The sequence below is a fragment of the Rutilus rutilus genome (genome assembly GCF_951802725.1).
Source record: "Rutilus rutilus genome assembly, chromosome: 7".
Taxonomy (NCBI): domain Eukaryota; kingdom Metazoa; phylum Chordata; class Actinopteri; order Cypriniformes; family Leuciscidae; genus Rutilus; species Rutilus rutilus.
Genome location: NC_140221.1, coordinates 14624037 through 14649019, shown reverse-complemented (window position 1 = coordinate 14649019; position 24983 = coordinate 14624037). Strand labels below are relative to the sequence as shown.

General features: G+C 36.3%; 1 protein-coding gene across 5 annotated transcripts in view; it reads right to left on the bottom strand.

Moving 5' to 3' along the window:
* Positions 1-23734, bottom strand: part of dnm1b (dynamin 1b) — a 38386-nt gene extending 14652 nt beyond the window's left edge. For 3 of the 5 annotated variants that reach the window (XM_084414881.1, XM_084414879.1, XM_084414880.1), the window contains exons 1-15: positions 23357-23734; positions 15327-15400; positions 13700-13849; positions 13373-13576; positions 13114-13212; positions 10432-10592; positions 10092-10234; positions 7743-7878; positions 7536-7603; positions 7161-7299; positions 6174-6260; positions 5976-6046; positions 5494-5545; positions 3528-3539; positions 2434-2547 (exon numbers count right to left, since the gene is read on the bottom strand). In XM_084414881.1, the coding sequence (XP_084271007.1) occupies positions 2434-2547; positions 3528-3539; positions 5494-5545; positions 5976-6046; positions 6174-6260; positions 7161-7299; positions 7536-7603; positions 7743-7878; positions 10092-10234; positions 10432-10592; positions 13114-13212; positions 13373-13576; positions 13700-13849; positions 15327-15400; positions 23357-23517 (1671 nt within the window). In that variant the 5' untranslated portion in view covers positions 23518-23734. Of the gene's footprint in view, positions 1-2433; positions 2548-3527; positions 3540-5489; positions 5546-5975; positions 6047-6173; positions 6261-7160; positions 7300-7535; positions 7604-7742; positions 7879-10091; positions 10235-10431; positions 10593-13113; positions 13213-13372; positions 13577-13699; positions 13850-15326; positions 15401-23356 lie in introns of all 5 variants that reach the window. The other 2 variants (XR_014628020.1, XR_014628021.1) reach the window with 1 other exon arrangement.
* Between the last annotated feature and the right edge of the window lie 1249 nt (positions 23735-24983).

The window sequence follows — 24983 nt, the reverse complement described above, 5'->3', positions numbered from 1 at the left end:
ATGCTCCAGAAAAAGCTCCACCTCTTTCTCTCCCTCTGCCTCTTTTCAACTCCTCCAGGGGAAAGTCAAAAGTCTGCCACGTCAATTCTGAAAAATCTACATTTGAAAAAGTACGAAAAGACGCTGTGCGTTACAAATTAGTTTCGCGATGCGAATACTGCATGTATATCATCATTTTGTATATCTGTTATCTAAGACTTTGCCGCTGATCTGAGGGGGATTTATGAGTCGACGGGAGTGAAAGGGCCAGGAAACCTAACTCTTCTTGCCACCCACATTCTTTGCCTTCTCGTACCACCATCAAACACGCAGAGGTTTTAAAGGACACTCCTCTCCTCCTCCTCCCCCACTCACCCACCACTCTTTGGCATCTCACACACTCGGACGTCCAGCTGAACGGAGCAAGAGCAAAAGAGAGACAGAGACGGAGAAAAGGATGGATGGAGGTTTTCGGAGGACAATCGAAACGTCTAATGCCAAATCTGATTTCCACAGATGCATGAACTTTTGAGGTATTTCCTGTCCCTTTGAAGTTTTTATTATTTGCATATGGTAGAAACAAATCTGAAAGTTTAAAGTTAAAGGGGGACAATGGGCTGTCCAACAGCTAGGAAAACTGGGGGAATTATAAATGGATATATGAAATAAAATAGATAAATTATAGATAGATATAAATAATGGATATATGTTTATAGAGCAAAAAGTGTATACATTCTAAAAGGTCTGAAATGCATCTTGGCAAGCTTCTCTGAATAATAAACGTACAATAGTCTGCTTCATGAAATAATTAAACAAGTAAAACTGATGCAATATGACCATGGCAAACGGCCTGCTGCAATGCTCCATTTTCAAGCAAATACAAAGTCAAAAGTCACTAATAAATATCAACTTTCTCATTTCCCTTTTTCTATGCTTACTTCCAAAAAAAGATTTGAAAAACAGAATGCATGTTCAAGTTGTACATCATGATCGTTAATGTTTTGTACAGATTCATTCCTCAGTGCTGTTGGACTCATCTCCCTGTGAAGCGCCATTCCCGCCCCGCTTTCCCAGTGTTCAGACTACCTGTTCAGGGCGTAGAGATTGTACAGTAGTCTGCACATTGGTTAGGCTGTGTGGGGGTTCACACACATCATCTTGTTCTGTTCAGCAACAGTCTCGTCATCATGTTTCTGTATGTCTACCCATGGAAATCTGCATTCCTTTATGTGCTAAGTAACGTCTTTGTGTTTAAGTGCGTTTAAGTAAGGGGGTTACATATCTTAGTTAGCTAAATCGAACAAAACTTTCCCTGGAGACATTCAGGAACCTCCTCTGCAGAAAAATCGATAAAGAAAAAAAAAGACGAAAAAAAAAAGAAAAGAAATAAATGTATATATTTATTGCATCTAACATAAAAGTATTTGTTTATATAATATGTGTGTACATATATTATTATATTTATAAATTATATACTGTCTGTGTGTGAGCATATCTGTGTGTGTAAAGAATGAAAGAAAGAAAGAAAGAAAGAAAGAAAGAAAGAAAGAAAGAAAGAAAGAAAGAAAGAAAGAAAGAAAGAAAGAAAGAAAGAAAGAAAGAAAGAAAGAAAGAAAGAAAGACAATGTGATTCATTGCAATGTTGACTTGATGGAAAATAAAAGTCTTTTCGCTGTGTATAATTGTCATTGTTTGGACTCTTATTTCATCCACTTGGACCACAAAGAAATTGTTTTGGCACAGGCAGGACATAACTGTGGGTTTTTCTTTTTTCTTTTAAAAATGAGGAGATTAAATGAAAAACAATTATATACAAAATGGATTTTTTTTTTTTTAAATGTAATTGAAGTCATTTTGGACTAGGAACTCCTTTGTTTTAAAAGGACTTTCTCTTCATGCTTAAACTAACTACAGCAAGGCCTTTTGGGAAGTGTTGGACCAAAATCTGGTATGTATGGTAATGAAAACCATATGCCACCTTCCCAACCCCCAGAGCAGCCCTCCCACCAGCCCCTGGTCTGCTTCTCCTCATGCCTCATGCCTCGGGACTGACAGTGGGGGTGGGGTGGGGGTCACAAAAGTACCATAACACCTGTGCTTGATCAGACCATCAAGACGGCAATACCTGGCCATTACTGAAGTAAAAAACAGAACTAATGCACTCATTTATACTGTATGGGCTCATTCATCTCATTCTCTTTTCTTGAATCCAATGAAGCGGTGCATTTACAGCATGGGTTACTGATAGGACAAGATGCTTTCATTGTGAATTTAGAATAAATATAGCCTTACTGCTGATGGAAATAATACTGAACTAAAAAGCACAGAGTATATGAAAAGAAAACAAGGCCGCTTCAGGGAAACCATCCCCTGTAGTGCGTATACTGTGAGTTGCATCAGATAAAAAGCTTTGCTAAATGAAAAGCAACCAAGAAAAGACATCAGGGGACTCACCTCATCATCTTTGTACCAGGACAGATTCTCAGCGGTCAGGACAAACCAATATTCCTTCGCTCCTCCTTTCATGATGCCAATATTATTGATGGTCAGCCAACCCTTTCTGATCACCTAGACACAGGCAAACGTGTGGGACGTAAGGGATAGTGTACAGTCATACAGTCATTGTTATACTTATCAAATATACAACTGAATGAACAAGTAATATTGGTTAAAAATTAGTGTGCGAATAATGAGGCATGATACGAGAGACATAAACATGCAAAGCTATGTAGGAAATCAGTTGGGACAATGACCAATTGTGCAGTTCTGCAGTCATACAAAAATATCTGAACGCAGAATGATTGACCAATCAGAATCAAGTATTCCACAAGCATTCCATGTTATAATTTCAAAATTCTGTGTATGTGAGTGTGGGATTTCTCAGAAGAACAAATCAGAAGAACATTGCAAATACAGTGGGGTCCTAAAGTCTGAGACCACTAGTGAAAATGTATCTACACTACCGTTCAAACGTTTGGGTTTTTAAGAAATTAATACTTTTATTCAGCAAAGACGCATTTGTTTTTTTTTCTTTTGAACGTTTTTTTCTTCATGGAATCATGAAAAAAAAAAAAATCAACGCTTTTATGAAAATAATAAACAAATTTAAATTGTACTAATATTTTTACTGTATTTTTGATAAAATAATGCAGCTTTGATGAGCATAAGAGACTTCTTTCAAAAACATTAAATATTTGAAAAAATATATTGATCATAAACTTATGAACAGTAGTGTTTTAGCAAATTTGTAATCCCATTTAAAAGTTGTACTTCAAAAATCCACATGAATTTAAAAATGTCCTATTATTTGGTTGCTTTTTTAAAAAATGTAGGTGTAAAAAAAAAAAAAACTACTGTGATTAGTACTGATTAGGCTTAATTAATGATCATAACCAGCTATTTGTCTTTTTGTAAAAAAAACACACCACAATGAGGACCATAATAATCAAAATGTAATGCTTTATTTTAAATACATTTTATATTAAAACGGAAAAGTGCATTAGTAAACCACACACACACCAAAGAGGCTGCAGTCAATGCACACTTACCATTATCTCATCCTGAGGCGTGTTGGCATAGCAACAGTAGCAAAGCAAAGACAGGGTTTAAGATAGGTAATTATAAACTGGAAAAGGCAGCAGAGAGAACAGACAAGATGAACAGAATACAAAAGTAGCAGAAAGATGCTAAAACATTTCAGTCACCAGTTCACACCACCAACATAAGAAATACAACAAGAATTGTTAAACATGATGGAACACGCAATAAGATAATTCAGGCTCAATATGTGAATTATTCCTAACTAGAAATGGCAAAAAATGTATATCACAATACTCTTAAAGGGGTATCTTTTGACACATTGTACTATAAAAATATCCTGTAAGATTCAGAACTCAAAACTTCCTTGTTAGTCCAAAAACAGATTTTATTGAAACCAGGAATCAGATCAACACCTACTTCTGCATGATTGTCTCTTTAGCTCCGCCCACCAATTCACACATGTCATTTAGTAGTAAATAAGAAACAGACGCAAACACAGGATTACCCCAACAACAAAAAACGATAGAGATGCCTCTGGGAATTACAATACGTTTTAAAGTGCCACGTTGTGGAAAAACACAGACTTTGCATTGCCATCCTTGAGATCCTAACATTAAGAACGCAAGGATGAACTTTATTTTTAATGAAGTTTCAGTCAGATTACATCAGTAAGACACCGTGACTGTGACGCAGTGCGGACTATATTGGATGCGACGCAACACAGTTAACAATGTTTTTACCATGTGTCACTATTGCTTTGTCTGATACAGATTGTTTAATATATACTGAGTATATACTGTAGCGCCACAGTCAAAAAGATTAGTTGTGATAGTTGTGATTAGCTATTCTTTCATTTGCTTTTGCATTTATGGGGTCAATGTGGGGATTTCCAGATATGGAAGAAAGAACGTAGATAATGCTGATTTTGTTATAGTTTTGATCTAAGCCATTCGCTGTAATCCTGAATAACAGTTTCAGTGAGTGACATCTTCTGTTTTGTTACTGTCAAAAAGGATAAACGATGAATATGGTACATTCATTCATAATTCAGTCAACACAAAACACCATAAGTTATCATTTGCCAACCATAACTGTGGTACCTCCAAGTAGCCTATTTAAACTTTATTTGCCACAACCAAGACTTATAAAGCATTTTTAATACGCATACATGTTTCACATTGTTGGCAAATGTTTCAACTAAGCCTAAGCGAGATATGTTTCAACATCAGAAGTTTTCAAAACAATTCCACACATGTAATGGCGGGCTGTTGAAAATGATTATAATTATAAATATTATAATTTTCCAATCATTGCAGTGGTCGTTTACTTCCAAGTCTTGAATGCGGCAGTGTTTGAAAGAGAGGGTCAAAAACAGGATAGAAAATAGCCCATTACTTCTAAATTGGAGTGTTTTTTTTTTCATGTTTCCATCTTGATATCATTATTAGTAGACTTCAGAGAACATTATAAAATTGTAAGTACTCTAAAAAAAACTACTGATAAAGGCCTAATGAAAGGCCATGACATGTCCAAATTAAAGGCAGTTATGCACATTGCAATTAAACAAAAGTACAGATGTAATATAAAATTAAAATATATTTATATATTAGTTTTGTGAATATATAAGTTAATATATAATATAATAAAGTGTTATAATTTATAGTATTATAATTTTTTATTAAATAATACTGTTCTACATTTATATGATTTAATTTACAATTAAAATTATTTTAGTTTTAAAACCCAGAGGCTTCCTCATTATTTCTTACCTTTAAAGAGCATTTTAAAAACACCCACCCCTGTTCTCATTCATTAAAATCTCATAATATGACAGACACTGAGTGATGCAGTGTCCAATTATAGACCTGCTTCTGGTGTTCCTACATAAAAAATGTTTGAGTGAGGCGGCAAACATCTGCCAGGCTGTGTGATGCATGTAGGACGCTGCATCTGTTCATTCTGTCTTCTGCTTACCTGATTGCCAGCAACCTTCTTCTTATTCATCTGACTGCTTCTCTGCTGGGCGCTGAAGAGATGAACAGAAAAAAGAAATATCCATAAAGAACACAAAGAGACTGCAACTAGCCACAAGACCAAATTTGAATGTTGGGGGTCATTGCCGAAAAGCAGATACTGATGTCCTGGTGCCCCCCATCAGACTTCTTAATGATCTTAACCAGCAATACTTATTAGATGACTATAACTTTACTAGCTATGTAACCAGTTAAGCTGGAGAACAGAATGGCTTATGCTGATCCACATACTAGACATCATCAAACTAAACATGAATTCCGTGTTCGTCCAGGCTAGTTTAAGCTGGTTAGCATAGTCATGATGTTCTCCCGTTTCCCATGCTGGTGACCAGCAAACTATTTTTATAATAGTAAACTACTTTTACCAGCATACCTTATGCTGGATTAAGTAAAAGGTTTAGTAAATAGTTAGTATGTTCTTACTTTGCAAAACCGATGAAATCCTCATGATTGGTGTTCATGTATGCTAACTCAATGTCAATTAGCAACATAACCTGATGACAGAAAAAGAAAACAACAATACACATTTCACTACTTATTTTTCAGTTAAAGCTGTAGCTTGGTTTTACCACATGAGTTTGTATATAAAGGGTTGGCAGGTGCATGTTAGATGGGCTGTACCTGATTTTTGGTGCGACTCTCCCGATCACGGATGTGCTGGGTTACAATCCTCTCCATTTCCTCTCTAAGCATGGGGTACTGAGCAAGCTGTCACACAAAACACATAGTGGATCAACTACTACCACTGTTAGGCACTACTAACAAATGGACAAGAGATTTCAGTGATTATTTAAGTGTGGAAAATAATTGTGCATTAGTTCAATGACTTATACCCCAACCCATTCTCATTATATTAATGTGTCTAAATGTTTTGGTTTTGAGTTAAGAGTAATAAGAGTCATTTTGTTTGTACACAAAATTTCATATAGAAAGAAATTTAAAAAACAACAAAATTAACATAAATAAATACATTATCATAAATGAAATGCTATATTTCATTAAATAAATCATTTATACTTTATTGAGATTTTTATTTCATGAACTGTGCTTAAATGTCATCAAAATAATGGCACAATTTGAATATATAATTTATTTTCTTCGGGCATTAGATCCCACCCTCCCTTGAGAGCTAGACATGAACGTGCAGGTCGCACACTGCCAGACCAGATTCAGTAAAGCGTCATAAGAGACGCCATTTTCAAATGTCATTTTCTCCTGTGATGGCAAAGTAAAATTTTCAGCAGCCATTACTCCAGTCATCAGTGTCACATGATTCCTCAGATTTAAAAATTTGCTGTTTTGGTGTTAAAAAAAAATGTCTTATTATCATCAAAGTTGAAAACAGATGTGCTGCTAAATATTTTTGTGGAAACCCTGATACATTTTACGATTCTTTGATGAATGGAAAGTGGACATCTTAAGTAACAATTTAGTCTAGTCTAGTTCAGTCTTTTGATCAATTTCATGCATCCTTGCAGAATAAAAGACATAATTAAATCAAAATAAAAAACATAATTATTTTCAAAAATTTACCCCAAACTTTTGAATGGTAGTGTATTTGAAGGTCAAATGGGTATACTGTATAGACAGACGTGGAGTAAGGTTTACCTTCTTGGTGCATTGCCTGACCGTATTGACCAACTCGTTGATGACCAGGTCCACACATTTCTGACATGGCTCTTTAATCTTGGCGATCTGCCGTTTAACAATAGTCTCGAAGGCCATGTCTGGAGTAAACAGACCAGTCCTGACAAGTAAAAGAAATGAACAGAGCAGTCAGAGAACTAAATTATGTGCTTTACAGTTCCTGATTAGTTTGTGGTTGCAGTTTATATTACATGACATGGTTCTCCTGGTGCAGTACTTCATATCTAGCAAGCAGTTGTTCAAAATGTCACAGTGACATCAAAGAGAGTTTGATCTCAGAGCAGGTGAGTTAGCAAATGTGTTTGACTCTGTCTGTTTGAGGTAGAGGCTTCACACCTGATACCGTGGATGTTCTTGATGGCGTAACTTATCTCCTTACGCAGCTCTTTCTCATCAAACTCCATCTAGTCACCATTAACAGACAGAGAAACACTTCCTTTATATAATATGAGAGAATATAATTTAAATAATCCCACAGAAAGTATGAGCATTGCATTGTTTTGATCTCAGAGAACATCAGTTGTCACAGTATGGTAAAATTACCTTAACTAGCTCAAAGGGGAAGCGCTCATGGAAGATGCGATTGATCCTTGCACCTCCGGACAGCTCCACCGTGTCCACCTGATCTCCTGAACCCTCAATGCACTTCTCAAAATCAACTGCAAACTGCTGAACCATCCTTTAAACCAGAGAATAGTGAGTTCTATGTGTGAGTCACAGAAAATACACAAACCACCACGCAGAAACACACACAAATAAAGATACACTACTGTTTAATGTTTTGTGAAAGAATTATCTTATGCTTACCAAGGCTGCGTTTATTTGATTAAAAATACAGAAATACTATTATTACAATTTAAAATAACTGTTTTCAATTTTAATATATTTTAAAAAGTAATTTATTCTTGTGATGGCAAAGCTGAATTTCCATCAGCCTTTACTCCAGTCTTTAGTGTCACATGATCCTTCAGAAATAATTCTAATATGCTGATTTGAAGATCAAGAAAAAAAAAAAATTTGTATAAAAGTTGAAAACAGTTGTGCTGCTAAATAGTTCCCTTTCGAATAGGAACTCTACACTGTGTCTAGGATGGACGTTATGGGGTCGCCATCAGAGTATCCAGTGTCTGAAGCATGTGTGAAAAAACATTTCAAACAGATTGGTTGGCAACAGTCCGTATTACATTATTATCGGAGCACCCAGAAGTATAAGAGTACTCTTACGTATATGCGTGTACTCTTTGTAGCACACGTCATCAGCTTTTTCTGTCTTCAGGAGCCGTTTGTATTGTTAGCGCGTGGTTAAGGCAAGATCATGGGAAATTCAAGCAAGCGTTCTAGGAAGTATATGCCTCCGTGTCCCAGGTTTTTGACATCTGAGGACACACGCAACCTATGAGTTTATTGCTTGGGAGAGGAGCATGAGCGTTCAGTGCTCGAAGGTTCTGAATGCGCTCATTGTGAGAAATTCTCAATGAGAAAGCTCTGTTTGCATTTGTCCCTATGCTCAAGGGATGTGGGACGAGCGTCTGCGTCCCACGGCTCAGGCTTCAGCAGTGGGGTTTGCAGGTCGAGCTCGCAAAGGAGTTTGAGAAAGGGCTGGCTCTTTCTCAAGCCTCGATCGCGTGCTTGAGCAATCTGATAGTATATTGCTGCCATCATCTAGACAAAATCCGCAAAAGGAAGTGGATTTGGTTGAAGAAGGCAGGAAAGTATCTGTACTGAGTCTTCTCAACCTGCCAGGGTAATATGAGGAATTGCTGGACGTCATGGATCTGGCTTGGGGACATGAAAAACGGGAAGTCAATCGTGGTAGGCTGGACAAGCGCTTCTGTTAGGCCATGTTCGCCCTTCCCCCATGAGCCTTCCATTCCTTTCTGACCTCTACGCTGAAGTGGAGAAGTCGTAGAAGAAGCCATTTTCAGTCCGGACTTATCAATTTTATCATTCGAACTACGCAGATGTAGAAGGATTAGCTGAGAGGGGATATGTGAAGATGCCCCGAGTAGAGGAGACGCTTGCAAACTATCTCTCCCAGAGTGAGTCATCCTCATTGAAGGCTCCTGCCCTGCCAAGACCACCTCGCGCTTGAATGGCAGGGCGTATGAGGCAACAGGCCACGCCAGGGGGGCCTTGTACATCATGGCGGTACTGCAGGTTTACCAGGCAGATCTGCTAAAAGAGGGACTATCAGGGACTGTCCCCTGAAGCGGGTTGCTGAACTGTGCCGCACTACGGATCTAGCACCCTGGGGCAGCTAAACAAACAGCCGCTGCTATCGGTTGCTCGATGTCAGCGATGGTGGCATCTGTGACTGAACTTGGCAGACATCGGGGAGAAAGAAAAAAAAATTCTCCTCGATGCCCCAGTCTCGCCCTCTGAACCTTTTGGTACATCTGTTGAGACAGTGGCCGGAAAGTTTAGAGAGGCGAGGGAGCAGTCAGCAGGGTTAAAAAAATATATTCCGCGCCGATCCATTTCCCCGGCTTAAGCCTCTGGGGGTTCTGTCCCGCCACAGTCCAAGGACCGGAGGCCGGGCCATAGGGAGAGCGTGGCCACTCGCGCTCCTCCTCCCTCAAGGAGTCGAGCACAGAGGTGGCGAGATGTGAGGAAGAAGAGACCGGATCTCAGGGAAGTGATTAATAGGAAGCGCTTCTGTTAAGACCCAAATGATGACAAAAAAATAACATCTCTCATCTTCCCAGTTTTCTTCTTTTTCTTACATTTTTTTTAATAAACATTATAAATGTCTTTACTGTTTACAACTGAATAAGTCCTTGCCTAATAAAAGTAAAAAAAAAAAAAAATGTATTCTTATTGACCCCAAACATTTGAATGGTTGTCTATGTGCTTGAGCTGCAAATTTTCAAGTGGGTAATACATAAGACTCACTGTAGCAGAGCCTTGGTTTTGCGAGAAGGATCATCGGGGCGAAAGTGCTTGTACTCCTCCACCTCTTTCTCAATGGACAGTAACTGGCTCTGAAGTTTATTCCTCAGTCCTGGCAGGGTGTCTCGGATGTGATTAGTTAATTGCTAGATGAGAATGAAAACCCTTGGTTACTGGCTAACATTTATTAAATGTACAGTATATTACATGATTTATGTTTGTTTACAAAACAGTGAGATAACAATATGCTTAAGGCTATATTCTTCCATATCAAAATGGCAGTGAGGTGTTTAAAATGCTGAAAAACATGCAAAAAAAACACATGCTCTCTGTGTCATTCTACCTGATTAAGCACTTTCTGCAGGTAGGGAGTCCCCATGCGATCGGCCAGATGTCGATAGGCTGGGTGGGTGAGGAAGAACTTCCTTTCTGCTCCCATGGCAGCAGTAATGTCCTTCTTGCCATCAATGTCCTTTTGACTGCGGTTCACAACCCCAATGTAGCCTAAAGGGAACATCCAATTTGAAGTAGTAACAGGCAAAATCAGCATAATAAAACATAGCACATTGGACATACAGTAGTCATAGCTAATATAAAATCAATCAAATCAAAATAGTTTCAGAAAATGCAACAAAATACAGTAGCTGTTAAACTATTTTTATGAGGTGGACTTTTTAAAGTAGCCAAATCAAATTTTACATGTAAAGTTATAAGGAAATAAATGGGAACCTTGTTTACTAATCAGAGCTAGCTAAAAAGAATCCACGGTAACACTTTATAATAACGTTCAGTTGTAAGTCATTTATAAGTGGTTAGTTAATGATGAACTAATCATTTACAAAACATTCATAAATGATTAGCAAGTGATATACTAACATTTTATGTATGTTTTGTAAATTCCGTTACAAGTCATCTACAAGTGATTAGTAAATGATTAACTAATTATTTACGAAACATCACTATGCGTTCATAAATGATTAATACGTGATATGTTAATTATTTTATGTATGTTTTGTAGATTCAGTTATAAGTAATTTACAATTGATTAGTAAATGGTTAACTAATTATTTACGAAACATCAGTGTGCGTTCATAAATGATTAATAAGTGATATGTTCATTATTTTATGTATGTTTTGTAGATTCAGTTACAAGTCATTTACAATTGATTAGTTAATGATTAGTAAACGACGGTTTTAGTCGTCTTAGTGGATCCGTGTGTGGTGATCATTTGTAGACGTACCCAAAAAGTCCATGATAATGAAACTAACTGAACATAAACGTGACAGTCTGAGAGTTGCCACCATGGCGAAAGATAAAAATTAGTTACAGTGTTGGAAATTTTTTAATCGTTTCATCTATAAATCAGAAAAGGGTGCAAATATAACTGTTCAGTGCAAAATATGTTTGCCAACTATTAAAATGCTATTGATATCGAAGGTTTCAATGTCGAACCTGAGGAAGCATCTGCAGGTATGTAACTTAGCCCACAGTTAACTTTAAGCAGTCATTAAATAAAGTAGGAAAGGCATTGCCTACTCCAACCTGCCAACACCATGCTGCTAATCAAGACGTATTTTAGCTCTGTATTGCTTGGTGCGTGCCCAGTAGTTTATTTAACGATGTTAATCTCCTTTCATAACAAATTAGCTAGTCTGCTAGCTAGCTAAAGACGTCTTTACCAGCCACACTTCTGTTTATGAACCCTTTGACAGAAAATATATATTGTTAGAGGCCAGTGTTTTCTGTCATAGCTATTGCAAGGATTTGATTTAAAAACAGTATAATACTGTAGCTATTAAACTATTTCTTTTTATGAATTTAAATCTGTATTAATCTCAAAGTAAAAAGAGGTGCTAAAGTGTGATTTTGTGGTGGCTGTGCTTTAAAATTTAATTATTATAATCTTAATTCAAGTGATGAAGGATTTTGAAAGTCTGACAGTAATCAGTGTTGAGTAGGCTAAGTTGAGTACTGTAAGGTTAAACCTGCTTGGTTTAAATGTCTGGAAATGATTAACAGATAAAAACATTCATTCGAAATGTATAAAAGTAATCAAGTAATCGAATGTAATCAGTTACATTACTTTAATAAAGTAATTGAAATAGTTACACTACTTATTACCTTTTAAACAGGGTATCTTGTAATCTGTAACCTATAACATTTCCCAAGTAACTTTCCCAACACTGTCGGTTATACAAGGCTCTCAATGTACATCTGAGGGATCATTCATTCATTCGTGTAATCGTGCCATGGCTATACAGTTTCAAATTGTACAAAGGATGTATATTTGTGTACCAAACGGTAGACATGCATTTAACAATACCCTTTCACCTCTTTGCTTTAAGTGCAAAACACAAAGGGGGGGGATAGGGGTGTATATTATTGCAGTTTACATCCTGATATCCTGATGTTCTTGCTATTATTTAGAATATTCTGGCCCCCTGGTTGAGATCCACTGCTTTAAAAAGTTATACATAGACGTGCAATTTAACAACTTATGACCAATGAATTTCCACAATGAATACATATCCATTACAATAATAAGTAATGAAACTAAAGTTTCTTTAGTTAACATTAGTTAACTACTTTAGTTACTATGAAATAATAATGATCAATACTTCTACAGCATTTATTCATCTTTAATTTCAGAGTTTACTAATACATTATTAAAACCAAAAGTTGTATTTGTTAACATTAGTTAATGCACTGTGAACTACAAGAACAAACAATGAACGGCAGTACTTATATTAACTAACATTAACAAAGATTTATAAATACTGTAACAAATGTATTGCTCATTGTTAGTTCATGTTAGTTAATACATTAATGTTTACAAATGAGACATTGTAGTGTTACCATATTTGTAATAATCTTTTTAAATGGATGGTTTTTAATTTGTGTCAAATTTATAGAATTATACTTATTACAGTGCAAATCTCTCCAATGAGACTTTTTTAATGTTCCTGAGAGGCTTTATTTATGTGGAAAGAGTATGAATGCATTCTCTTTGTACACTGACTTCACCTCTCCGTAAAGGAAGAAGCTTGTTTTCCAGGATATCTCGTGCATCAGTTCCTTCATCCATTAGATCCAATTTAGTGATCACACCTATAGTTCTCATACCTGTTCAGAAACACACACACACACACACACACACACACACGCACACGTGATCAGGAACAGTTTTAAAAGAAAAGAACTTTAAAAATCTCACATCAAGATATGTCTGAAATTTTGCAATTATTTTAGAACAAGTGTCAGTCACTGCTGGATGATAACCCACCCTGAGGGTCAACCTCCTTGGCAATCTTGAGGGCATCTGAGTTGGCCAGGTCAGAGTTTGCAGGAGACACAGCCAGCAACAAGCAGTTATCCTTAGTCACAAACTGCATTAGCATCTCCCTGATCTGGAACTCAATGTCAGCCGGCTGGTCACCTACAGGCACTTTGGTCATACCAGGCAAGTCCACGAGGGTGAGATTCAGGACTGGAGAAGAGAAGGGGTGACATGATTTCATGTGACGTTTCACAATGCATGCTTATATGTAACAGAATATGTAGATCTGATCATGTTAAAATAACTTCTCTGTATGTGCATGAATGAAGGTACCATGAGGTGAATAGACGCGCAGATTGATAGGGACCGGTGAAATGCCTTTGTTTTGGCCGGTGATGCGATCTGTCTCTGCCTCAATCTCCTGACGAACCTCATCGAAATCAGTAAACTTCTTCCCCTTGCAATGCAAAAACTCGGCATGTTCTGGAAATAAGCAATTAGGAAAGGCATTTTAATATTAGCTTTGCATTCCATATTAGCTTTGCCTTAAAAAACATGCATTTAAAACTAGAGCAAGGGTTTCTCAACTCTGGCTCTCAAGGACCACTTTCCTGCAGAGTTTAGCTCCAACCCTAATCAAACACACCTGAACAAGCTAATCAAGGTCTTCTTCAGGATTAATAGAAAGATATAGGCTGTGTCCGAAATTGCCACCTATACCCTTATATAGGGCACTATTTGAGGGGACAGCCATTTGTAGTGGTGCCCGAAAACATAGTGGACATTACTGAGTGCACTTATTCAAATCCACAATCCACCGCAATAACAAGTGTACAACTGATGTACGCTCAATGGCTATAGAATACCCATAATGCACTGTGACGGTCATGCCGAATGAATTCCCACGTCTGACCAGAAGATGGCGCCCGCAGCTGAATCATCCATTTTCCAAACCGCTAGTCCAATGTGGCTACAGCGTAATACCATACAGGTATAAATAATTCATTTTTACTTGATTATTAAGTTGTTTAAATAAAGCTGCAGTTTGGCGCTCTAGCAAAAAATAAACAAAACTGCACGCATCTTGCTGAAGAACATTGTTGCCAGAGCTACTTCTCTCTATTTATGTCTACGCCAAGTCACGCATGTACTGTGCTACTCCGCAGCGGTATGACCCGAACCAATCTAAAATAGTCATAATATAAATACGTATTATAGGTATCAAGATAAGACAAAAACACGGTTTGGAAAATGGATTCATGATGTGCACGTTTACTATATGAATTAAGTAAATTTTGAACAACAAAAATGTACGGACTGTAGCCTCAAAGGAATAGTTCACTTAAAAATGAAAATTATGTCATCATTTACTCACTCTCAAGTTGGTTTAAATCTGTATGAATTTCTTTCATCTGGTGAACACAAAAGAAAATATTTTGAAGAAAGTCGGTTGGACCCCATTTACTTCCATAGTATTTTTTTTTTTCTCTACTATGGAAGTCATTGGGGTCCATCAAGTGTCTGGTTACTGACATTTTTCAAAATATATTCTTTTGTGTTCAGCAGAAGAAAGAAATTCATACAGGTTTGAAACAACTGGAGGGTAAGTAAATGATGACATAATTTTCATGTTTAAGTAAACTTTTCCTTTAAGGTTTAAACATGCTAGTTTCCATGACAGAGTTAAAGATAATCTTTTCATTACTACTAGAGCCAGTTTGCTAAGTTTCAAATAATTACAGCGAGCACAAATTATGCAAAAGCGGCAGCCCTTCCGGCGCACTCAGTGGGATACTACTGGGAATATTGAGAGTATAGGGGTCGATTTCAAACACGGGAATAGGCAGGTGAGTTTGATCAAGGTTGTAGCTAAACTCTGTAGGAAAGTGGACCTTGAGAGCCAGAGTTGAGAACCCCTGCTAGAGAGTTTGTTTTTTTAGTGTTCTTCTAGGATTTTTACCAGTAGGGCAGTTGACCAGCTGCAGCACTAGGGGGCGCCGAGTGACAATACCAGAGCCACGAGGCAGAAAGTCCCTAAAAAAAATGAGGCGGCATTCATTGAGTCAAATTTTGTTTTTGTATGCAAACGACTATATTAAAGTGCATTTCTAACATACAAATATAACATGGAGAGACCATGTAATATTACATTTTCTTTTTAAATCGGAAGATAAAATAATAAAATAAGGCATGCTGCTATGTTTAAAACTGCTTTTATGAGTCAATAAAAAGTATTAATTAAATAATGTGAATAAAAACTCAGTTTTGAATCTAATGATGACTCTAAGTGTATGTTCACACTAAAAACAGCTCATCGTGAAAACCAGATGTACTGACTTAATTAAAAACATGCCAATGCTAGTGCTGCTCTAGCAGCTGTGTGCATAACCCATTGTTGTACTTGTTCTAGATTTTAGAGGCATTAGTGCAATTTTTCATACATGGATGTTGCCTGTATATTTGCAACTATAAGCCTTCCTTAGCAATGAGACATTTGGAGACAGGGTTGGAGAAAGGTGTGTGAGAAAGCGCTGTATGAGTTTCTGGCCATTAGAAGTGCTTCCAAAATGAGTGGTTATGCTTAGAAAGAAAAAAAACATGTAATTGCATTTCACTACTGACCACAGCTTTTATGGATTTCCAAGACTGGATGTTTAAAATAGCCTCTTCACGATCTAATCTCACAATCGAACTTTTTAGGTAGCTAATTCAATTTGTGTTTTTTTTTACAGTCCAATTATGTAATTCATATTGACAGTGTTAAAATAATAAAGCAATCATGATGGTTATATACAGGTATCCTATCATAATAGCCTCTCATATTATCTCTGATCAGCTTCTTTGATTCTCCAATAAACTGCAAAATGGCAGATACTAAATAAATAAATAAAAAATAGTTTGCAGTGTGATGAGGATGTTTGTATAATTAGTAAATAGGGCAATAGACTGTTTATTTTAGGACTGCTATGAATTAATTAAGTGCTCTAGTTGTTGTCCATATCCATACAGCCCATATTTTGCAAGATGCAGTTCAAGGAATACATAGCCTACATAGTACATACATACACAAATGCATATGTCCAGCCAAGGAAAATTGACATCTTCACCCTTTATTCAAATATTGTTACAAATTTGTTACAAATTTTGTACGCATAATGCGTAGTTGTGCTTGGAGTCAAATGTTTTATTCGTGATACTTTTTTTGTCATTTAAAGAAATTATGAACACATGCAAAACCTACTTTTGAAAATAAAAATAAAACCTGTAGCTTTAGTTCAGTAGCTTTTTTCTTTGTTTTTGCCAAATAGTTTTGTAAATAAACACCTTAAACAAGTTTAGTGTTTTGTTCTTCCCTCATCTTTAAAATGTTTTAAAGATCTAAAAATATTTTCCTCATATTTTGGTTTAAATTACGGTTTTATCCCCTCCGGACATTATTTTGGTCACTACTGTATATATACTGCCGTTTAAATTGTTTGGTCTCTGTAAGATTTTTTTTTATGCATTTTTCCCAAAAATACAGTAAAAACAGTAATATTGTGAAATATTATTTGTTACAATTTAAAATAACCGCTTTCCATTTTAATATATTTTACAATGTAATTTAGTGACAAACATGAATTTTCAGCATCATTACTCCAGACTTCAGTGTCACATAATAATATGATAATAATCTAATATGCTGATTTTGTGCTCAACAGTTGTTTATTACTGCTTAATATTTGATGAATGGATGAATTGTTTTTTGTAACAATGTAAATGTCTTTACTGTCACTTTTGATTAATTTAATGCATTCCCGATTTTTATTTATTCGTTTATTTTTTGCTTCAAACTAAAGTTTGTAATGTTGTTGATGTCTGACTGATTCAAGGGTTAGAACAATGACCACAAAAATAGGTAAACATTTTTTTTAAAGCAGCCTAAAACTAAAACCTAACGTTTACTAGGACACATGACCAGCTTAATGCTGCACTTCCCATTATTGACACACAGACACACACAAGCTATGTCCCAATTCAGAGGCTGCATCCTTCGAAGGCCGCAAAGGTCGGACCGGGAGTTGTTAAATGGGATGGTCTAGCCTAAGGAGGACTGTTCTTGTTGCCTAGAAACCGTAACAACTGCCGTTGATGAGTCGCAGTAACGTTTATACTGGACTTTTTTGAAAGTTATATTCAACTTAAAACAAAACGGGGTTCACAAACTGTCTAAATACGTTTACCATGGTCCATTTATGTATATAATAAAGAGTATAAACTATAATTGTATATTAGTAAGATACAAGTCAACATTTGGACAGCTTTAAAATTTATTTTTATTTTTACATTTGTATCATTAGATATTTAGGTAAGCTGAAACCCCATACTTATGTTTAAAAGTGTAATTAGGCAAGTTCAAAAAAAAAAAATCCCTTCATCACTGGCGTGCAATGGTGGTTCAATCATTTCACAGGAAACGAAAGACGCATTTGGAGGCCGCATTTGAAGGAGCCTTCGAATTGGGACAGCCTTCGTCGCGCCGCGGTGACGCAATCGGCCTTCCAATGCGGCCTTTTGAAGGATGCAGCCTCTGAATTGGGAGGCAGCTACAGTGTCTTATCTGCTCTCGCAGGCTGTTTAATGACATTCATACGGCAGCTGTGATAACAAGCTGCTTTCCGCCGGACTGCACCATAATGTAATTGATCGTCACGTCACCATGGTGATAGGGCAAATCAGCATGTGCCACTGTTATAAAACTCCATGTCTCATTCATAATATAGACATATAGACATCTGTCCAATAAATTGCACCATAAGTGTCAGTGTGGGTGAGCTCATGTTCGTTCAACTGTATGATACACTGCAACTGATTCATAAGTCCAAAGAGCAGTTTGTCTGTGAGGAAATGAATCAAGTAAGAAACATAAGCAAAGCTATTTTGAAGAACTGTTTTCCATAAAATGAAAGTCAATGGGGTTCAAAATAAAATTGCACCCAATTCACATTCATTCTATAAATAAATAAAGAATTTTCTTCTTTGGAAGATACTTTTGAAAAGTGAAACAAAACAAAAAAGTTATAGAGGTTAAAATTTATGAAAATGATTTTATATAAAATATATTTTATAAAACATGTTAAACTCAAAATCTAGTAAAAACTCAAAATCTAGTAGAAGCTCAAAGCCATACACCAATGGGATGGTACATTTAGGGTCTTTTGAGACCCCTGATGGGAAAAAAAAAGATTAAACTAGCCTAAGGTGGTGTCCTTTTGAGTGGAACCCGATGCCGCACCTTAGCGTTGACGCTATATATCTGGTGTCTGAAGCATGTGTCCAAACACGGAAATCTTATTGGCTGAATGTATGGATGTCATGTCGGGAGATAGTGTAGCGCCTCACCATTCTATAAATACATGCCAGAAACAGCTTCTTTGTCTTCAGAAGCCATATAGCATTAACAAGGGCTGTCATGATATCAGATTTTTTTGATACACGATTATCCTGGCCAAAAGAATTGACGATAAATTGAAATATCTACAGAAATTCTGAAAAAAATGTAAAATAAATAATGCAGTCAAATAGAAATGAAAAAGAAATGATATTTTATAGTATTATATACAGTAATAAAGGCTATGTCGATTGGCATTGTAATATAAATAAACATTATCTTTATGAAAATACCCTATTACTCATGAGTCTCACTTGTGGACTTTCTGTGCAAGGGCACCCTTGAGCATCGAGAATGAATGAAACATTAATTAAATGTGAGAGTTTAGCGCTCCATACTGCCCACATCATCCTATTTGGGGTTAAAAAAAAGACTGCTTTCTAAAGATATTTGAAGTAAATGTAGGATAATCCATGTTTCTATCCAAATGAGCACACTTTTGGATTAAAGCCAGAGGGATGTAAAATAACACACAGAAAGGCGTCAGCAGTTAACAGGTTAATGTAACATTTCCTATTTCAGGACTAGCAAAATAATGGCAACTTACTCTCTGTACAGTGGCCAAATCTGAAAGATAACGGCGGCGGAGGTGGGTGAAGAGGTTGGTGGTTTTGCCCCCTTTTGCTCTCACTGTTGATCGTCAAGTCCTGCAGACTGGGCTAATTAATGAGTCATTTTCGTGGAATTCAAAAAACTTCCACACTGGCAGGATAACTTTCTTTGAGTGTGAGTAGAGTGTCTCGTCTGTCATATCCGACGACTGCGTGCTGTGACTGCTAGTGTTTTATGACAAATGGCAACCAGCGTATAATATTATCATACCTGTCCTATTCATTTGAAATATCATGGTTATCATCAATACGTCTCTGGTTACATATGTAACTTGGTTCTCTGAGAGGGGAATGAGACACTGTGTCGCGTTGCCACGGCCCGGTTATGCCTGTGTGTCTTCATCAGACAAATTGAATCTGTCAACAGTCAACACACATTTCTGGAATCTATTTCTGGACTCTGTGAGACACTACACTACGCCACAACGTCCATATGTTCAGCCATGCTTTTATTCAGCAAACATTCATTTAATTGATAGAAAATGACAGTAAAGACGTTTATAATGTTACAAACAATTTCTATTTCATTTCAACATTCTATCTGAACTTTGTTAAGTTGTATTTATTTGTGCTATTGCTAATTTGCTTATTTATTCTTATTGTATTACTGAAAATGTTTGGAATTTATATTAGTTAATCTAGCATATTAGTTAGTTGCAGCTGATTTTACATTTTTTTAATTTAAATTTTTTATGGTATTCAGCTGCAACAGAATGTTTTGCAAAAAAAAAAAAAAAAAACAGAATAAATGTGTTTAATATCTAAATGTTTGACTTTAATTTATTAATTTATTTATTTTACCATATCGGAATCAAAACTGGGAATCGATAAGAATTGGAATTGATAAGCAGAATCAGAATTGGAAATGGAATTGCTAAAATTCTAACGACACCCAACCCTACTATCATCCATACACTTTTAAGGCAGAAAAATAAGGAAGAAGAAGAAGAAGACAAACACAAGTACAAACACAATAGGGTACAAGTAATTGTGTGGCCTCTTGGTTCATGACATAATAGTAACTAAATCAAGACAGAGCCACCTCCACATATTTTTAAAGAACTGTCCTTGGTCCTGAAAACAAGCAGAGCTCATCAGGCTAAGTGCCAGACACAAAATAATTATGCTGTTACGAGATAAAGGATGTTAATAAGTAAACCTGTTTAAGAAGCGTGAGGCAAATTTAGGCTTATAGAGAGTAAGACGTGCAATAAGACAACAAGAATCCAATTCTCCTACTAACCTTCTAATATTAACATATTAATACTCATTTGGGGTCAATAAGTTATGTTTTTAAAAAGAATGAATACTTTTTATTCAGCAAGGATTCATTACACTGATTAAATGTGACAGTAAAGACTTTGCTACAAATATATATTATTATATATTCATCAAATAATTCTGAAAATGTATCACAAAATTATTAAGCAGCACAACTGTTTTCTGAATTGATATTAATAAGAAATGCTTCTTGAGCACCAAGGATCATGTCACAGTGAAGACTGAAAACTCAGCTTTTTCCAACATAGGAATAAATTACATTTTAAAATATACTGAAAAATAGAAAACAGTTCATTTGAATTGTAATAATATTTCACAATATAACTCTTTTATAAAAATTTTGCTCAAATAAATTGCAGCATTGGTGAAAGATTTAAAAAATCTTACAGGCCCCAAACTTTTTAATGTTTATTTATTTATTTACATACCAGCAACATTATGCTTAATTATGAAAAATAGCAATTTCAATTTCAGCACAATTTTAATCTTAAACCACCCTATAAAGAAACAGTTCACATACAAGTCAAATTTTGTCAGGTAACTCTGTCAGGGTTCTGTCACTTCAGCCTGGTTTATTCTTGGTTTTGTGACAGAGCCCTGACACTCCTGTATTGTCTTTTCTTTGTGTGAGCGTGCGGTTTGGAGTGTGGTCGAGCTGTGCGCTCTCTTTGTGCCTTGTTTCTTGTTCAGAGTGTGGTGTTCGATCCGGCACTCACGTCTAGTTTGGATTTAATTCCGCGTTGGGGTTCGGACACTCATTGTGTGTTTATTCACTCGCCGTTGGATCTTGTCTCCTGTGTTTTGTGAGTGCCTGGTTTGTTTTCATGTTTGTTTCTTTATGCCATTTGCTCTCCTGTCTATTGTCTTAACCCTGCACATCTGATTATTGGTTAACTTTCCCCACCTGTCCTCTGTGTACCCCTGGTATTAAGATGCGTTTTGGTCATTTGCATCCCAAGTGGAGAATGCTAAATACAGGTGTAAATGGGGGTCTAAAATGTTTTGAGCTTGTCCACTTTCAACCACTTCCAGAAGTGCATTCGGTCGGATTGATTTCATTGTGTAAACGCTCGTGGTCGAATTTGTTTAAAAAGCCACAAAAAAAACACTTTCTCTCCGCCTGCTGACGGGATTTAAACTTTGTCGGCTAAAGACCCAAATTTGGTACGATGAAAATCGTACCAAGCACTCTCACCATTCCATGGTCTTGAGACCCATGAGAGCTGCTGCTCTCCGTATGTTTTTTTATCGTCTCCTTTCGCATTCATATGTAAATTGTGCGAGCTTATTTTGTCCATTAGATCGAAAGAAAACATACATTTACCCTCTCCTCAAAGAAATCAGTATAGAAGTGGTTGAAAGGGCACAAATCACCAGGTTTAAACGGGTATGTGTCTCCCTCATCTACTTGTGATCTGATTGACCAAAATGCATCTTAATGCCAGGTGTAAACAGGGCCTAAGGTACCCTCATGTGTCATTATCCTGCCATGTCTCTCTGCCTGTCTTGTTGTCTGTCTTGTTTTCCCCCACGGGGTAGAATTTGTTTGTTTTTGTCTTATTTTTATTAATATTAATAAAAAGCCCAGTGCTCTGCATTTGAGTCCTCATCCTCATCCTTCACCAAACCCTGACATACTCAGCCTAATGTTGTTCTGTATGACTTTCTTCCATGGAACACAAAAGGCAGAATGACAGCTTCAGTCACCATTCACTTTCATTGTATAAAGAAAAGAAAGAAAGAAATGCAATCATCACAAGTTTAGAACAACATGGTGGTTTGTAAACGAAGTTAGAATTTTCATCTTGGGTGAACTATCACTTTAAAGGATTGTTATTTGGTCCTAATACTATTGGTTCCAATTTATGCACAAAATTCCATTAGCATTCCTCAAAGAGTTTGACTAGGGTGAACAGAAAACAAAAAGCAGGGAAGACAGGCCCTGTGGCTCACATATGACCCTCTGACACGAGCGACCAGTGGACATTAAACCTTGGACTTAGGTCCCTTTATCACAGCGACCTCTGAATGCTCTTATATCTTGTGCTTATCTTCAACCAAACCATGAAAATCTAATGGAAACATAATAACATTATCTGAGGTATACTAATTAGCTGTTACTCTAGACCGTAAATATTACACAATACTTCACAGCACAAAGATCCTTTCTCTTCCTAATATACATAAGCTCGCTCGCGCATATGATGCCCAAGAATGCTGTTGTTTGGTGAAGAGGCAGCTCGCTAGTATGATGGCCTCGCGAGGACACACACGTCAGCCATGAGCATCATTCATGTCACTCTCCTTCACGAGGCTGCTGCCAAAAGCGGTTGTCCATGTCGAGAGGCTGAGTTAAGTTTGCATGTTTTACATTAAGTTTTACATTAAGTAAATCATGGTCAAATAAATGTATTTAGTCAGTTAAGCATCAATGTATAACAAATTCTCCTGTTTTATAAGCGTAACCTGCCTAAAAACAGATGAGCTCCTCACTGTCATTCATAATATTCTCTCTATATTATTATAACATTGGTTTTGGTGCACATGCATTATAGCCTTAGTGATAACTGAAAATGCTTGTGTCCCGTTCAAGAGCAATTAATGATACAGGGATAGTGGATGTCACGATGGATGTAGAGTGATGCTGTCCATCTATCAGTCACTTACTTCCCAACGAAGTTCTCCAATACCGAGCTTTTCCCAGCACTCTGGCCACCGACCACCGCGATCTGAGGAAGGTCCATGTTGGCATTTTGTCCGATGGCAGAGAAAGCATCCTGCAGTCTGTTTACCAGAGGAATCAAGTCCTCCATTCCCCGATTGCCCATCGTGTAAGATAAATAATAGGCTCTATTTCACAGTGACTAAAAATTGTGTAATTGACCATGAACTGAGACCTAATTTGCAGGCCTCGCAATATCTAAAAGCTGTCCTTTGCAGCGTTTCCTTTAATTTTCCAGGCACCTTGGCGAATGGACATACGTCCTCTCTACGCGCTGCTCCCTGCCTGTTCTTTTCACCACTGTCTGCGGGTGCGATGCGGTGATGAAGCGCTGGATGCTGCGATACCGTCTCCAGACACTGGGGGCGCATTGCATGTGTAGATTTGGACTCAATGCAAATTTGTCATGAGTAGGCCTAGTTTCCAAACAAATGAATAAGAACTTTATTAACCCAAGACACATTTCCAAATCAAGCTAGTAGAAATAATGTGACTCAATTTTTTTCCCAAGAGCTATATTAATCAATTAAGAACTATGGATCTTTCCTTTCCTATACCTGCACAAAGCTAAGGAAGTACACTTTAAAACTTTTAACGACATCTACCCATCCTTAAAACTTCTTAGATATAGATTTAATATGGATCACAATAATTACACTTTCTGTAATTGAAACAATTGTACATTTGTTTTTGGACTGTATAATTAGTAGAACCTTTTGGTTTGACATGTATGAGTGGCTTAAAATTACAATAAATTTAATTTCTTCATTTTCAAAAAATGACATAACTTTTGGTATAATAATGGAAGATGAACGTGAATGTGGTGTTAATTCCTGTTCAAACGGTGTGGGGTCATAAATAAAAACTTTTGCATGTAAACTGAAGGTTTAAAGTTGAGAGACTTTTTGATCCAAAACCATATTAATTGCATCCCTACATTTTTGAGGAGTAAAAACAGACAATTAAATGGCACAGAATCCTGCTGTACATAAAGAAAGATTGATTTGATATTGTTTCTGTGTTGTTAAATAAGTGATTTAATTAAGGTTGAAAAAATATTGATTTTATGTCCATCTTGATCTATTTTTCATCGTTGAAATAACATTATTTCAGGGTGCAAACCTGATTAAAAATCAATGTTAAATTTTGAACATTGATTCAATGATCTTTTGGTTAATGCATTCACATTGATTCAATGTTGATTCAGTGTTGGTCTGCTATCTGGGACATGGTAGAATATTCTGGGGAAATTTTATATTCATAAATAAGTGCCTTAAAACAAAGTTATTATTTTTTATTTTATTTTTCAGAAAAAATTGTGTTGAAAAATTAAACAATAACAATTAGAATGTTAAAATCGAAAAGTGAAGAAATTTAATATCGTAAGTGGTTGCACACAATTGATTTTAGCTACATTTAAACAAATGCATTAAGTTGAACTTAATCAATTTTAGTTCAACTTAATGCATTTGCCTTTGCAAAATTTTTTTTAGTAAATTCAATAAATCATTTTTTTCAGTGTATATATATATATATAGCCTATATATATATTTTATTTTATTTTTTTATTTT